We start from the raw sequence: 14,514 nt of genomic DNA, 5'->3' as shown, positions 1-14,514 counted from the left end.
GTACATTAATGCACAGATATGAACCACTTAGCTGTCTTCATGTTATCTGTTAATATTACCCTGCTCACTGAATGTCACATACTAATGGTTAAAAGGAACTTTCAGATGAATTAAACTAGCTTCTTCTCCTTTATTTGTTAATATCTGAAAACTACTAGGGAGCATTCTGTTTATTTATTTATTTTTGACTGAAGGATAATTGCTTTATTATAATGTGTTGGTCTCTGCCATACATCAACATGAATCAGCCATAGGTATTGCCCTTCCTTTTGAACCTCCGCCCCACTTCCCATCCCATCCTGCCCCTCTAGGTTGCCACAGAATACCAGTTTGAGTTACTAGACAGAATTCTTAAAATCACTGTAAATACATCTCCTTTAAAAAATAGATTTGATGCTATTTTGTTTATAAACCAAGAATTATGACCATAGGCAAACTTGCTAATTGTAGGACTCCTGCAGCAAGTCTTTTTTAAATGTGAAAAAAAATTTTTTTTCCTAATTTTCTGTTGTAAGCCTCAAGATTATTGTTTTCCAGAGTTCAAAATGGATGCATTTTGCTTTCTATGAATTATATCTCAAAAAAGTAGATTTTTAAATTTCTGGATACTGACACAAATATTCTAAGAACTAGAAACATAGGATAATACTATCAGTAAGGGGTTCAGTTAGAAAAAAAGTTCTAAATTGCTTTATTGCAAAGTCCTAGGTCTTCATATAGTAGCCAGAAACCCTGATGCATTCTCTCAATGTTGGTTATTACTACTAGTTGAACTTTTCATGCTTTTTCACTTAGGTTGAATGTTTTCCAAAGAGGCTCCTCAAACCTCACAAATAGGCTTTTATAGGGGAGCCCCATATTTCTTCTGGAAGAGCTTGAACATGCTGTAAACTTGCTAAGTTGTGTCCAACTCTTTGCGATCTCATGGACTGCAGCACACCAGGCTTTCCTGTCCTTCACTATCTCCTGGAGTTTGCTCAAACTCATGTCCATTGAGTTGGTGATGCCATCCAACCATCTCATTATCTGTTTTAGATAATGCTCCTAAATGGTAAATGCACTGGACTCGGGTGATTTTATGGGTGGAAATCATATTGTTTATTCCAAACAACCTGCCTTTATTTCCCCCAGTGCCATTCCTTTGTTTTTATTGTTCTCTTAAGTGTTGCCAGGAATTTTATGGCTCTAACTTTGAAGCAGTTTGTAGTGCTTGACCTCAGTAGTGGGTCAGGATATTATTATAGTCATGTTTCTCATCTTGTGTATAACCTTGTTATAGTCCTTCTGAATTCCAGTGTGGAATAAAATTGACTTTTTCCTTAGAGAAGGGAATTTACTTCTGTAGTGAACTTCAAGGATGGAATCATGCCCTTTTGTTAGAACTGGATTAACAACCACTGGGCACCATAGTTAGAAGACTGCTGTAACTAGCACATAAACATAATAAATCATAGAAAATAGACTGACATTGAGCAAAATGCCAAGTTGCTGGATCTGTACAAGGGATACAATTAGGTTTATTCCATTAGTGTTGCTCTGTCTCCAAGGTGAGAATGATACAGTGAGAATGAGAAAGAGTTTTAAAATGTGTTATATAACTCTAAACTGCTCATGTGTTGATGAGTGACTTATTCAGAACAGGTGAGCTGGGATAAATGATGGAAAAAGAAAAACAAATTCTTTGAAAGGAAAATCATCTATAGTATTGACTATACTCTTGAGAATCCCTTGGACAGCAAGGAGCTCAAACCAGTCAGTCCTAAAGGAAATCAACCCTGAATGTTCATTGGAAGGATTGAGCTGAACTGAAGCTCCAATACTTTGGCCACCTGATGCGAAGAGCCAACTTATTGGAAAAGACCCTGATGCTGGGTAAGGTTGAAGGCAGGAGGAGAAGGGGACGACAGAGGATGAGACGTGTTTTGGATAGCATCACTGACTCAAAGGACATGAGTTCGAGCAGACTCTGGGAGATGGTGAAGGACAGAGAAGCCTGGCATGCTGCAGTCCATGGGGCCACAAGGAGTCAGATATGACTGAGCAACTGAACAACCACAACAAATACATGATTTCTTGATTCCTTCTGCATATGGTTGTAATCAAATTCAACTTTTCCTATTTCACATACAAAATGATCCTGGGAATTGGACTGGGAAGAGAATTTCAATTGGCTTGACAGGTTGGAGTAATTTTCAACATGGTTTTGAGATAGTGGTTTTGCTTGGCTAATACATATTTTTCAATATTGTCAATTGGGACAGAAACCCCAAACATTAGAAAACTGCATACTGGCTGTTTTGTGCCAGGAAGGCACATTGACTTTAGTGTACAATGTTAAGATCATGGATTTTGCTAAGTACAATTGCAAACACATGTTCTATTGCAAGGCAGGCAATGAAGAGCAAATTGAAGAATAAACAATACAAATGGATTTCACTAAGAAAAACTGAATAACACCAAGGGTGTTTTAAAAAATTACAAAGCTGTGCAACTACTATAACTAGTTTTTGCATTACTAATATATTAGTGAGTCGTGTTGGTTGTGCTGTTTCTTTCTACTTTTTAAATAAGATTAAATCAAGGAAGCTTGTAATTTACAAATTCAATCTTCTTTTTATTAGTGAAGGCATTTTAAATGCATGAGGAACTAATTTGAGGATGGTTGAAAATTTAATTATTAACAGTGAACCGCGAACTTCCAGAAGTTCAAACTGGTTTTAGAAAAGGCAGAGGAACCAAAGATCAAATTGCCACCATCCACTGGATCATCAAAAAAGCAAGAGAGTTCCACAAAAATATCTATTTCTACCTTATTGACTATGCCAAAGCCTTTGACTGTGTGGATCACAATAAACTGTGGAAAATTCTGAAAGAGGTGGGAATACCAGACCACCTGACCTACCTCTCGAGAAACCTATATGCAGGTCAGGAAGCAACAGTTAGAACTGGACATGGAACAACAGACTGGTTCCGAATAGGAAGAGGAGTACGTCAAGGCTGTATATTGTCACCCTGCTTATTTAACTTATATGCAGAGTACATCATGAGAAACACTGGGCTGGAGGAAGCACAAGCTGGAATCAAGATTGCTGGGAGAAATATCAATCACCTCAGATATGCAGATGACACCACCCTTATGGCAGAAAGTGAAGAAGAACTAATGAGCCTCTTGATGAAAGTGAAAGAGGAGAGTGGAAAAGTTGGCTTAAAGCTCAACATTCAGAAAACTAAGATTATGGCATCTGGTCCCGTCACTTCATGGCAAATAGATGGGGAAACAGTGGCTGACTTTATTTTTCTGGACTCCAAAATCACTGCAGACGGTGATTGTAGCCATGAAATTAAAAGACACTTACTCCTTGGAAGGAAAGTTATGACCAACCTAGACAGCATATTGAAAAGCAGAGACATTACTTTGTCAGCAAAGGTCCGTCTGGTCAGTTCCGTTCAGTTCAGTTGCTCAGTCGTGTCCAACTCTTTGCAACCCCATGAACTGCAGCACGCCAGGCCTCCCTGTCCATCACCAACTCCCGGAGTTCACTCTAACTCACATCCATCGAGTCGGTGATGCCATCCAGCCATCTCATCCTCTGTCATCCCCTTCTCCTGCCCCCAATCCCTCCCAGCATCAGGGTCTTTTCCAATGAGTCAACTCTTCGCATGAGGTGGCCAAAGTATTGGAGTTTCAGCTTCAGCATCAGTCCTTCCAATGAACACCCAGGACTGATCTCCTTTAGGATGGATTGGTTGGATCTCCTTGCAGTCCAAGGGACTCTCAAGAGTCTTCTCCAACACCACAGTTCAAAAGCATCAGTTCTTCAGCACTCAGCTTTCTTTGTAGTCCAACTCTCACATCCATACATGACCACTGGAAAAACCATAGCCTTGACTAGACGGACCTTTGTTGGCAAAGTAATGTCTCTGCTTCTTAATATGCTATCTAGGTTGGCCATAACTTTCCTTCCAAGGAGTAATTTCATGGCTGCAATCACCATCTGCAGTGATTTTGGAGCCCCCCAAAATAAAGTCTGACACTGTTTGCACTATTTCCCCATCTGTTTGCCGTGAAGTGATGGGACCAGATGCCATGATCTTCGTTTTCTGAATGTTGAGCTTTAAGCCAACTTTTTCACTCTCCTCTGTCACTTTCATCAAGAGGCTTTTGAGTTCCTCTTCACTTTCCGCCGTAAGGGTGGTGTCATCTGCATATCTGTGGTTATTGATATTTCTTCCAGCAATCTTGATTCCAGCTTGTCTGGTCAAGGCTATGGTTTTTCCAGTGGTCATGTATGGATGTGAGAGTTAGGCTATAAAGAAAGCTGAGTGCCAAAGAATTGATGCTTTTGAACTGTGGTGTTGGAGAAGACTCTTGAGAGTCCCTTGGACTGCAAGGAGATCCAACCAGTCCATCCTAAAGGAAATTTGTCCTGAATATTCGTTGGAAGGACTGATGCTAAAGCTGAAACTCCAATACTTTGGCCACCTGATACTAAGAGCTGACTCATCTGAAAAGACCCTGATGCTGGGAAAGATTGAGGGCAGGAGGAGAAGGGGATGATAGAGGATGAGATGGTTGGATGGGTCACCGACTCAGTGGACATGGGTTTGGATGGATTCCTGGAGTTGGTGATGGACAGGGAGGCCTGGCGTGCCGCAGTTCATGCGGTTGCAAAGAGTTGGACACAACTGAGCAACTGAACTGAACTCTCTGAAGTTTTATTTTGGTCAGATCAGAATACTACAGATTTTAAATGAAGACTGGTGTAGACCAGTATAGACCAGTCCAGACTGGTTTAGGCCAGAATACACTGATTCAGACTGGATCAGATTGATCTAGACCAGAATAGACTGGTCTAAACTGGAATACACCAGTTCAAACAGAAATAGACTAAATCAGATCAGTTCAGACTGTTAAGCGTCAAGATTTTCAATAAGTTTTGCTGATACAGACTCTCTATTCATTATATCAGTCTGCCTAATCCAGGGTTCTTTGCAGTAAAAGGTGTGCTAATTGACAAAAGTGTTTTTTGTTATCAGAAAGAATGTATAGCTTGTGGCAACTGACAGTTTAGCTGAGAGATCTTGGGAAGTCCTTCCCTGAACCATGTTTCTTCATACATAAAATATGTGGGCACTACACAATCTTTCAGGGCTCCTCCTGGTTCTTTTCTTCTTGGCTGTGCCATGTGGCATGTGGTATCTTTGTGTCCTCACCGGAGATTGAACCTGTGCCCTCTGCATTGGTAGCATGGAGTGTTAACCACTGGACCACCAGGGAAGTCTCAGGATTTCTCCTGGCTCTTATCTTTTGTGACCACCTTACAGTGTTCAGATGGGAAGTAGAAACAGTAGTTTATATGCTCAACCCTTACTTATTCCAGTTTTGCTCCTAGAGAATCTGTTTGGAACCAGTATAGTATAATAATCTTCTCATTAATGTACACATTTATTTTTTAGGTTTTAATGTTTTATTTTCTTATAATTTTATCTGTATGTATTTAGTTTGGCTGTGCTGGGTTTTCACTGCTGCACGTGAGCTTTGCTCTAGTTGTGGTGTGCGAGCTTTTCATCTCCGTGGCTTCTCTTGTTGCAGCGCACAGGCTCTAGGGCGCACAGACTTAAGTAATCACAGCACGTGGGCTCGGTAGTCGTGGCTCCCGGGCTCTAGGGCACAGGCTCGATGTTTCCGGTGCACAGGCTTAGTTGCTCCGCAGCATGTAGTATATTCCCGGATCAGGGATCAAACCCGTGTCTCCTGCATTGGCAGATAGATTCTGAGCCACCAGGAAAGCCCTGTTTTATTTCCCTTATTAATTATAAAATGATGCTATGTATTGTGAAGAAGGAGAAAGCTGAACTATAAAAATGTTTTCTTGTAGACCTGTCGATTGTTGAGACATGTATCGGGGACAGAACCTCTTGAAATAACCTGTCTACATGCAGAGGAGACATTTCAGGTGACTGGCCAGCAGGTATGACGAACAGCAGATTGTTCATTCTATATTATGTTTTATCTGAGTGTCATAACAGGTTGTACACCGGAAGACACTAGTTCTGTACAGCTACAGGCCACATCTGCTGAGAGAAATGAAGGTAATGGAATTTGTGTTGATAGCGTGTCAGAACATTCCACTGGGTTATCTGGTCATCTGCCAAGCTAGAAATTGGCTCATTCAACTGATGCTGTAGTTTATACCTATTTAAATGAAAAGCTGTTTATAGAGTAGGTTGTTATGACATGTTTGCAGACTAAGTTACCATTATGTAACAAGCCATAAAAATACATTTTGACCCCCAAATTCCTAAAGACATAAGGAGATTAAAGAAAAGTAAAAGATTTTGTTACAACATTGCTTATAATAAGATTCAAATAACAATCTTTAATTAGGCAAATAGTATAGTATATTATGACATTTAGAATAGTAATTATGATAACTAGAATTTGCAGCATCAAAAGGTGTTTTATTAAAATGTTAGGTGACAAAAGCAGGATCCAGATTTATTTCTATGCTATAATTGCTACATATAAAATGCCTATATGTATGAAAATGACTGTAGGATTGTGCAGAAAGAAATGTTCTACTTGTTAGGGAGAATTGTGAGTAATTTTTTTTCTGAATTCTCTATAATGTTACTTTGTTGTTATAATTTTTAAAAGCATTTTTAAAATGGATATCCCATTTAAAAATGTCTCTGTCTAGTTAAGGGAAAACCTGAGGGACAGACCTTCTCCTTATTTAGGTCTAAGCTCTAACATACAATTTACCAAGTGTTCTTATTTATCATGGCAGTCAAAAGGAGTTACTCCTTTTTTTGCATTATCGGATGACAGATGTTGAGCCCCTGAATTTATAGTTGAGAACAGCAAAAGCATCTTAGTATGTGCAGGCTCTCAGAGCCATGCTGGATGGATGTTTATGCTCCCCTGTAGAGGATAGTGTCAAAGGCTTGGAAGCAGAAACTATATGAGTGACCATCCACAGTGACCATCTGCTGAGCATTTTGTTAAAACCAGAAGACCTCTGTTTATTGGGGGAAACCAAGGTTTCAAGATTTACCTGTCCATTTGGGAGTCACACTACTTGCTTTGGCTGTAAATGTATTTCATTAGAACTAAAGTTCAGATCTCCTGTGATACACAGTCAGCACTTGTAGCCCTCAATCTCTACCAGCTCCGTGGTTGTAATTCTCTGCTTACTGTTTTCGTGGCAGCAGGGATATTAGGAAAAGCTTATTTTCTTCCCCAGGATGGTGATAGAGGCTGTTGTCAATTTCTACAACTTCAAAGGCTTTTTCTATTCCTTTAGCCTCAGCTTTTATTCCTGGTCTTTTCTATCTCTCAAAGGGGTAATTTAAGAAAATAGAGCACACTTCTAGAATGATTTATAGGATTTCTGGACATCTCTGCTCTGGCAGTGTCGTTTTTATATTTCATCTACAGTGTCCCATCATACCCAAGGCACAGCTGAACAGTTGGCATCCTGTACAGTGGCCCCCAGTTGAGAAGCCCTCACTGCTGTGTCCAGCTTCCTGTCTGCTGGCGGGCCATGCACCCACCTTCCCTGAAGATGGGGAACCTTGTTCTCCTCATAAAGCTGCCATCTGCTTGTGAAGCCTGTGCCTGTGGGACTGTGCCCACCCAGGAGGAGCACCCAGGTCTAATTCTCTCGAAGGCAGCTCTGACCATATTGGTTTCCTTTCTTTAATTGAAGTATCGTTGATTGACAATGTTGTGTTAGTTATTAGTGTACAGCAAAGTGGTTCGGTTTTATGTCTTTTTCTTTCTTATATTCTTTTCCATTACATATCAGTTTCTAAAGCTCTTCAGTGACTCCCTGTCTCCCTCAGAGTAAAGCCTATCCTACTGTGTGCATTTCTGCATCACAAAATCATTGGTGACCTTCCTTTTCTCCATGTTAGTCCAGTCACACTGGCCTGCTTGGCTGCTGTTAGAATATATAGAAATGTCTCACCTCAGATGCCTTTGCCCAGGCTTCCTTGTGATTCCCTCACCTTTTTCATCTCTTCTTGTACACACCACCTTTGCCAGTGACCACCTAGCTTAAAATACTGGGACTACCTAATACCTTCCATCCTCCTTGCCCTTTGTTTTTATACTTATCATTTATCATCTTTGAAGATATTTCATGATTTGCTTACAAATTTTTAATCATCTCCCTCCCCATAGTATAATATGAGCCCCATGAGAGAGGAACATTGATGTTTCATTCACAGCTGTTTTTGCAACACCTGGAACATGGGTACAGTGCCCTGAAGAGCCATATATAAGTTACTTGATATCTTTGAGTCTCAGTTTTCTCCAGCTGTAAAATCGGAATCATACTTACTTGAAAAGGATAGTACTTTGTTTCTGTGTGGGAGGATTAATACTAATGTGTATCAAGCACAGTACCCCAAGGGTGTATCCACCATGTACTTGTAGATACATGCATCTATTGCTGCCACCACCGTTACCACCATCATTACTGCCAGTGCTGATACCACTGCTTGTGTACAATAATGCCTACTATTCATCTGTAGATAAGCGTGTAAGAGACAGTGAGTTTTATTCTACTGTGTACGTCTATATTGCCCGACATGGGACTTATGTGTAGAAATTGCTTTGTATTAATAGTTGAATCACTGAGCTGATTTTAAGTTTGGTTTCCAGTATGATTCTGAGGGGTAAGATTTTGAAGTTTAAACCTGTGTATTGTTTCTTTAGATAATTTCTGCTGCTGAAACTTTGACACTGCATCCATCTAGTAAAATTGCTAAAGAAAATCTAGATGTATTCTGTGAAGCCTGGGAATCCCAAATTAGTGACATGTCAATACTGCTGAGAGAAATCAATGATGTGTTTGAAGGAAGACGAGGTGAGAAACTGTCCATATGTTGAAATATATTCATATTTTAATGTAGCTGTTAATTTTTTAATGTCAAAAACGTCAGATGCCAAATGAATAACTTTTATAACCCAACTGGATTATTTTTATAATAAAGTATCTTACACAAAAAAATAGTAAAATTATTACTTGTCCTTCAATGTAGTATCAAAGCAGTAAAATTTGTTGTACAACAGTATAGGGGATTCTTTTTAATTAATATTAACATTCTAGCTTTCTTATTGAAATTAAGTCATTTTTATATTTCTTATAAATTGTTTTTTTTAGTTTTAGTACAAAAGTTCTTCTGTAGTACAGTAATTCTCTGATATAATTCTACTAACTTCATAATGAAATGAATGTAGTTATTTGATTTTCAAATTGCTTTCCTTCCACTTGGATGGAATCTCTTTCCTTGATGACTACATAATCTTGGAATATTTCATTTGATGGGTAAGTTCACTGGTATTTCTACAACGTGTAGAATAGCACCATACAATGTACAGAGGCATAATTTTTACTCTTTATTTTAATATCAACTTGGATTTTTATTTCCCATTGTACTGTGTGTCCAGTTGTTCATGTGTTTTTATGTTTTTTTTTTCCTTCTTAATGGCTTCTGTTAGTGTCAGCATGCTTGTTTAAAATGTCATTTAAAGTCAAAATAACATCAAATTACATATTTTACTGAATATGAGCATCTAAACGTATCATATTTTTTTAAGTACCCATCTAGGATAATTATTGATTTATTTAAAAGTCCGAGAATAGTAGACTTTGTAGATATAATTTGTAAAATGTAATAAATGCTTACCATGCTTCTGCATTTAAAAATTGATAGCTAGTCTGAATGGCACATTATTTTGATACTTTGATAAAGTATTGAATGGGTCTTTATGTGAGGTGAGTTTTGTATACTAAAAGGTAAATTGATTATAACTGATCCATATTTAAAGAAAATGGTCATTTAACCGTAAGACTTGTGTAGAAATGAAGAGAAGCTTCCCAGTCTTTCTTAAGGTTTGGGTAACCTGTCCCCCCAGATCAGGATTTTCTTAACTTCCGAAGTGCTGAACAGAAATTCCTCTTTAGGTAGGAAACTGCTGCCTTTGATTAATGGGAAACTCATTCTTTTAACTAGTAGTATCTTGCTGTTCAGAGGCATCCTTACTTATATAGGGTGAATGGAGTCAGAGTTGCTTAATTTCTTGCGTTGCCTTTTTTTCCCCCCTGACTGTTATCATGAAGCTCATAAATATAGCTCTTCCTCCAAAGAAGTCCAGCTCTGAGTTAGCTGTCATTGATGAGCTGAGCCAGTGTAACAGTGCTGCTCTTCCTGTTCTGTATGGTTATGTCAACAAACCTGCCTGTTACCTCACACCTGCCCCCTGCGAAGGACAGAGGGGTCCTTCAGATTCTCGTTTCTCTTTGCCACTGTTATAACTCATAACTATGATTGGAAAGCCTCTACTCGATTTTAGCCAGGTTAGTTCTGCTCTGCAAATTTTAACTCCCCTGACTGGGAAACTAATCAGATATATTTGCAAGTATCAGTTAGCCAACCAATTAAGTAGCAAACAACATGCTAAGCAGTGAAAAAGAGCCTTTAGTATTTGCATATCTGAAGTCAGTCTGAGAGCTAGGTGGTTGTCCCCTTACCAAGAGACCCTTAGATTTCATAATAGGACCTCCTGAGATTGTGTCAAGAATTCAAAAATCAATCTTTGTCTTCCTGCCTCTCTGCCTTCATCCAATTCTGCCTTTAGGGAGGCCATGATCCCCCTTTGTATTAGAAGGGACCAGATCAAAAAGACTCCACCTTTCTTTAGTGATGAGTGTGTATCAACATTTAGAATTTGAGAATTCTTGCTTTCTCTCGTAGCCTGCCGATTCTGACCTAATTGAGGTCCACTTTCAATATCCAGAGCTTTTCTGCATCTCCAAAACAAAGTGAATCACTCAAGGACAGGAAAGCCTTATTATTTCACTGAAGATATGCTCTAATATTCCATATTAGAAGTTCTTATAATTAGTTTTGATCCTGAAAGGGACTTTACATGGTATGATCAATCAGAAAAAGAAAAATTCATGTTCTCAGTGGTAGGACTGGGGCATTTACAGAATTTGGATTCGATCAAGCCCAGTTATCCTCAGACTGTCTCTTACCTCAGTACTCATCAAATCCTACCAATCTTACTTGTAAAATTCTTCTTAAATCAGTCCTCTTATCTTCATTTCTACTATTAACATCCTGGCCCCATTATCTTTTGTCAGGCTGGATCACTCCCTTATTCCCAACTCATATACCCCCCCCAGTAAGTTCATATTCATCCATAAGCATGCTCCTCTTCCTATTCACCCCACTTCAGTGAACAGCACCTCATACATCCAGTCTGCCAAGTGACAAAATAAGTGCAGAGCCATGGAACCTGGTACATCCCTATAAACTACAGGCTACTCAGATTAACTTCAAGATGGTTCAAATAGAACAAAGGAATATTAGAGCATATCTTCAGTGAAATAGTGAGGCTTTCCTGTCCTTGGGTGATTAACTTTGTTTTGGAGATGCAGAAAAGCTCTGGGTATTGAAAGAGGACCTCAGTTAGGTTGTTATGAAAAATCATTCTACATCCTCATAAGATGAGAGGGCCTTTGGAACTTAATTCTGGACTTAATTTATCTAGAGGTATAAACTCAGAATTAAGGATGGCACAAATGTCATCTTAATGTAGGGAGTATTAGACATAAATTGTGAAGACAGGACTTCAGAAACAATTTTATAAATCAAAATCTGTGCCAAATATATTTTTTTCATGTTCACAAACAAAATTAAAATCTTATTCCTCAGTCATATGTAATTACTAGACTAAATTATCAAAACTAATGTACTAACATTTTATTTAATAATATTTTAAAAATTAAATGTGAATAGTGGGAAATTTGTTTTAAGTTATATTATGTTATTTGCAGGAGAGAAGTATGGCTACCTTTCACTTCCAAAGCCAATGGTAAGTAGAAGACCTTTGTCCACTTGAGAATATTTTTGTTCAGAATTCAAAGTATGCTCTTGTTGTGGAGGTTGCTACTGTTCAGAATTGTTACTCTGAGTAGTAGTCTAGATGTAGCCCATAGTCCGGTTATTTGTGTTTGGTTTGGGGGTTGAGTGAATAGGTAATGGATTTTATGGTTAATAAGAAGCCATAATCTGAAGTCAGGGGGTTTCTTTGTTTGTTTTTCATAGCTTGGGTCTAATTCACAAGGTCATGTTGGAACCATTTTATGCAGACTAAGAACTTTCTGAATGCTTTCTGCCTTGATGAAAATAAGCCATTTTGTTTGTTTTTAGACACATGAATTGTGTGTGTGTGTGTGTGTGTGTGTTTTGCTTTATATGACTAAAACTGATGCATCTGACTGCATTATAAAATAATGCCCACTAGATGGCAAGCTTGGTTATATGATTAGGATGGTTTCTGTACCTTTTCAGGCAATTCCCTTTCAGTCTTCATATAAACACTTTAATAATAATAATTTGTAAAATTAAAAATAAAAACAATGAAAACACAACTAAATTGAATAAAGGTAGAGTGTAAAATTCCAAATAAAATAAAACCTAAAAACCTCTAGGGTATTCTTAACTTTCTTCAATACTTCTATCAATTGCTTTATAGTCTACTAGACTAAGGAAGAAAATCCAGATGATGTAATTGTACATGGAGCCAAAGAAATCACTGGTCTTCTCTGCTTATTTTCTAATGAACCCAGGAGGCTGTGTGTGTGTGTAACTTTATAGATTCCCTGTATTTGTTTTCTGTCCGTTACCTCCTCCCATTTCTGTTATGGTACTCAACAAATATAAACTGTGGGATAGAAAAAAAAGGGAAAAGTTGCCGTTGTTCTGTTCTGCAGTTAAAGTGGTTTCAGAATAGCTGGTCAGAAGTAGTAAGTCATGGTGATAATAAGGGAAACAAAAAACAGAGAAGTACGCATATACTTCAGAGTTACCGTCTTAACTAAGTAGACGCACGCGTGTTTTATCATAATTTGCATTTTGTGTCCATGTGTGTGAATATATACTCGGGGGGGGGGGTGTGATTTAAATAAATGTTTCCTTTAAAAAGTAAATGGCTCCCTGGTCTCCTGGCCTTTTTCTTTCTACTAGCCCAGCTGTTCTGGAACTGCTGCCCCAGCTAGGGGAGTTCCCACCAGATCTCAGAATGCAGGGAATACCCAAATTGGGCTGCCATCTCAAGAGAACTTCTGAATATATTTTTCAAAGAAACATTGCTATAGGTAGTGGTTTTTACAAGTAAACAATCATCTGTGGGCCAGCCTGGTAACCAAACTGGTGTACAATGTTTTCTCCTGCCCTAAAGGAAATACACTCTTGAGTTTTAAATAGCCTACATAGAAACTAACTTGCTGTTTCAAAGCTAGGGGCCATAAAAGCATGCTGGTTCAAATAGTAAATCCTAAATTCTAAGTATAATTACCTATATAACCTGGGATATAGGATTAGGAATCTGGATGTAAGTGAAACCAGGAGGCTGAAATTTATCCCTCAAAAGGGCAAACTGGTTAAAGGAAATGAATTCCAGAGTCTTAACATTTGGAAGATATTGAAAGCTGCCATGTAGCGGTTAATTTTATTACATCATTTCTTAAGAATAATTTAGTGGAGGGGCCAGGGAGGTTTGGGTGTGTAGTAATTGGTCTGTGGAAGGACTGCGGAAGTCTTTAGGAGTCTGAAACACAGATGCTTTCCATAGCCCCAGATTTCCAACTACCTACCTGTTCAAAGCTGAAGCCACATATTCGGGTATTTGCCATTACAGTGGACCCTTGAACAACATGGGTTTGAAGTTTGAGGTCCACTTATTAGTGAATTTTTTTCAATTGTTCATACTACAGTGCTACACCATCTGAGGTTGGTTGAATCCACAGACGCAAAACCATAGATATGGGGGAGCTGTGGATATGGAGAGTGGACTCTTTTTAAGTTATACGGAGGTTTTTGGCTAAGGTGAGGGTCAGCGCCCTTAACCCCCACATTGTTAAGGGCCAACCATAATTGTTTTTACTTAAACAGTTTAATATAGTTTTAAGTATGAACTGAAAAAATTTTAGTTAAAATTTTGTTAAGGTACTTTGTTATGCTTTCCGTTACTATTGCATGTCTTCACAATTAACTGTACCGATTTTTAAGATGCTCTAATCTTTTTATTGTCACAGAAGAATAGTGCAAACCTGAGATCATTAAAGGCAGATAAGCCTGACTCTGAGGTAAGATCTTCTCTTTTGTAATAGTCTTACTTCCAGTCTTACTTTTACATAGTTAATGGCTACATCATTTTGATTAAAATGTATGTTTTGTAGGAGCAAGCCAAGATAGCAAAGCTTGGACTCAAACTGGGTTTGCTCACTTCTGATGCCAACTGCGAGATTGAGAAGTGGGAGGATCAGGAGAATGAGATGGTTCTATCTGGACGGAACATGTCCAGTATGGCCTATTCTCTGTATTTATTTACTAGGTAAATGCAGTTACATTACCTTTTAAAATGAATTTAATGATATCTGGTATAAAGAAAAAGTGCCATGTTATGTCATTGATAGGTTGAAGTTGGTTTCA

The 14,514-nt window shown here is 38.4% G+C and overlaps 1 protein-coding gene across 2 annotated transcripts in view; it reads left to right on the top strand.

The window, feature by feature from the left end:
- CTNNAL1 (catenin alpha like 1) overlaps positions 1-14,514 on the top strand; it is a 57,024-nt gene that overhangs the window by 34,057 nt on the left and 8,453 nt on the right. For both annotated transcript variants that reach the window (XM_052644885.1, XM_052644886.1), the window contains exons 10-14: positions 5,880-5,972; positions 8,726-8,876; positions 11,856-11,893; positions 14,118-14,168; positions 14,262-14,416. In XM_052644885.1, coding sequence (XP_052500845.1) covers positions 5,880-5,972; positions 8,726-8,876; positions 11,856-11,893; positions 14,118-14,168; positions 14,262-14,416 — 488 coding nt within the window. The remainder of the gene's footprint in view (positions 1-5,879; positions 5,973-8,725; positions 8,877-11,855; positions 11,894-14,117; positions 14,169-14,261; positions 14,417-14,514) is intronic.

Source organism: Budorcas taxicolor, chromosome 8 (genome assembly GCF_023091745.1).
Source record: "Budorcas taxicolor isolate Tak-1 chromosome 8, Takin1.1, whole genome shotgun sequence".
Classification (NCBI taxonomy): domain Eukaryota; kingdom Metazoa; phylum Chordata; class Mammalia; order Artiodactyla; family Bovidae; genus Budorcas; species Budorcas taxicolor.
The sequence above is the reverse complement of the archived record's forward strand: the minus strand, read 5'-3'. Positions and strand labels throughout refer to the sequence as shown.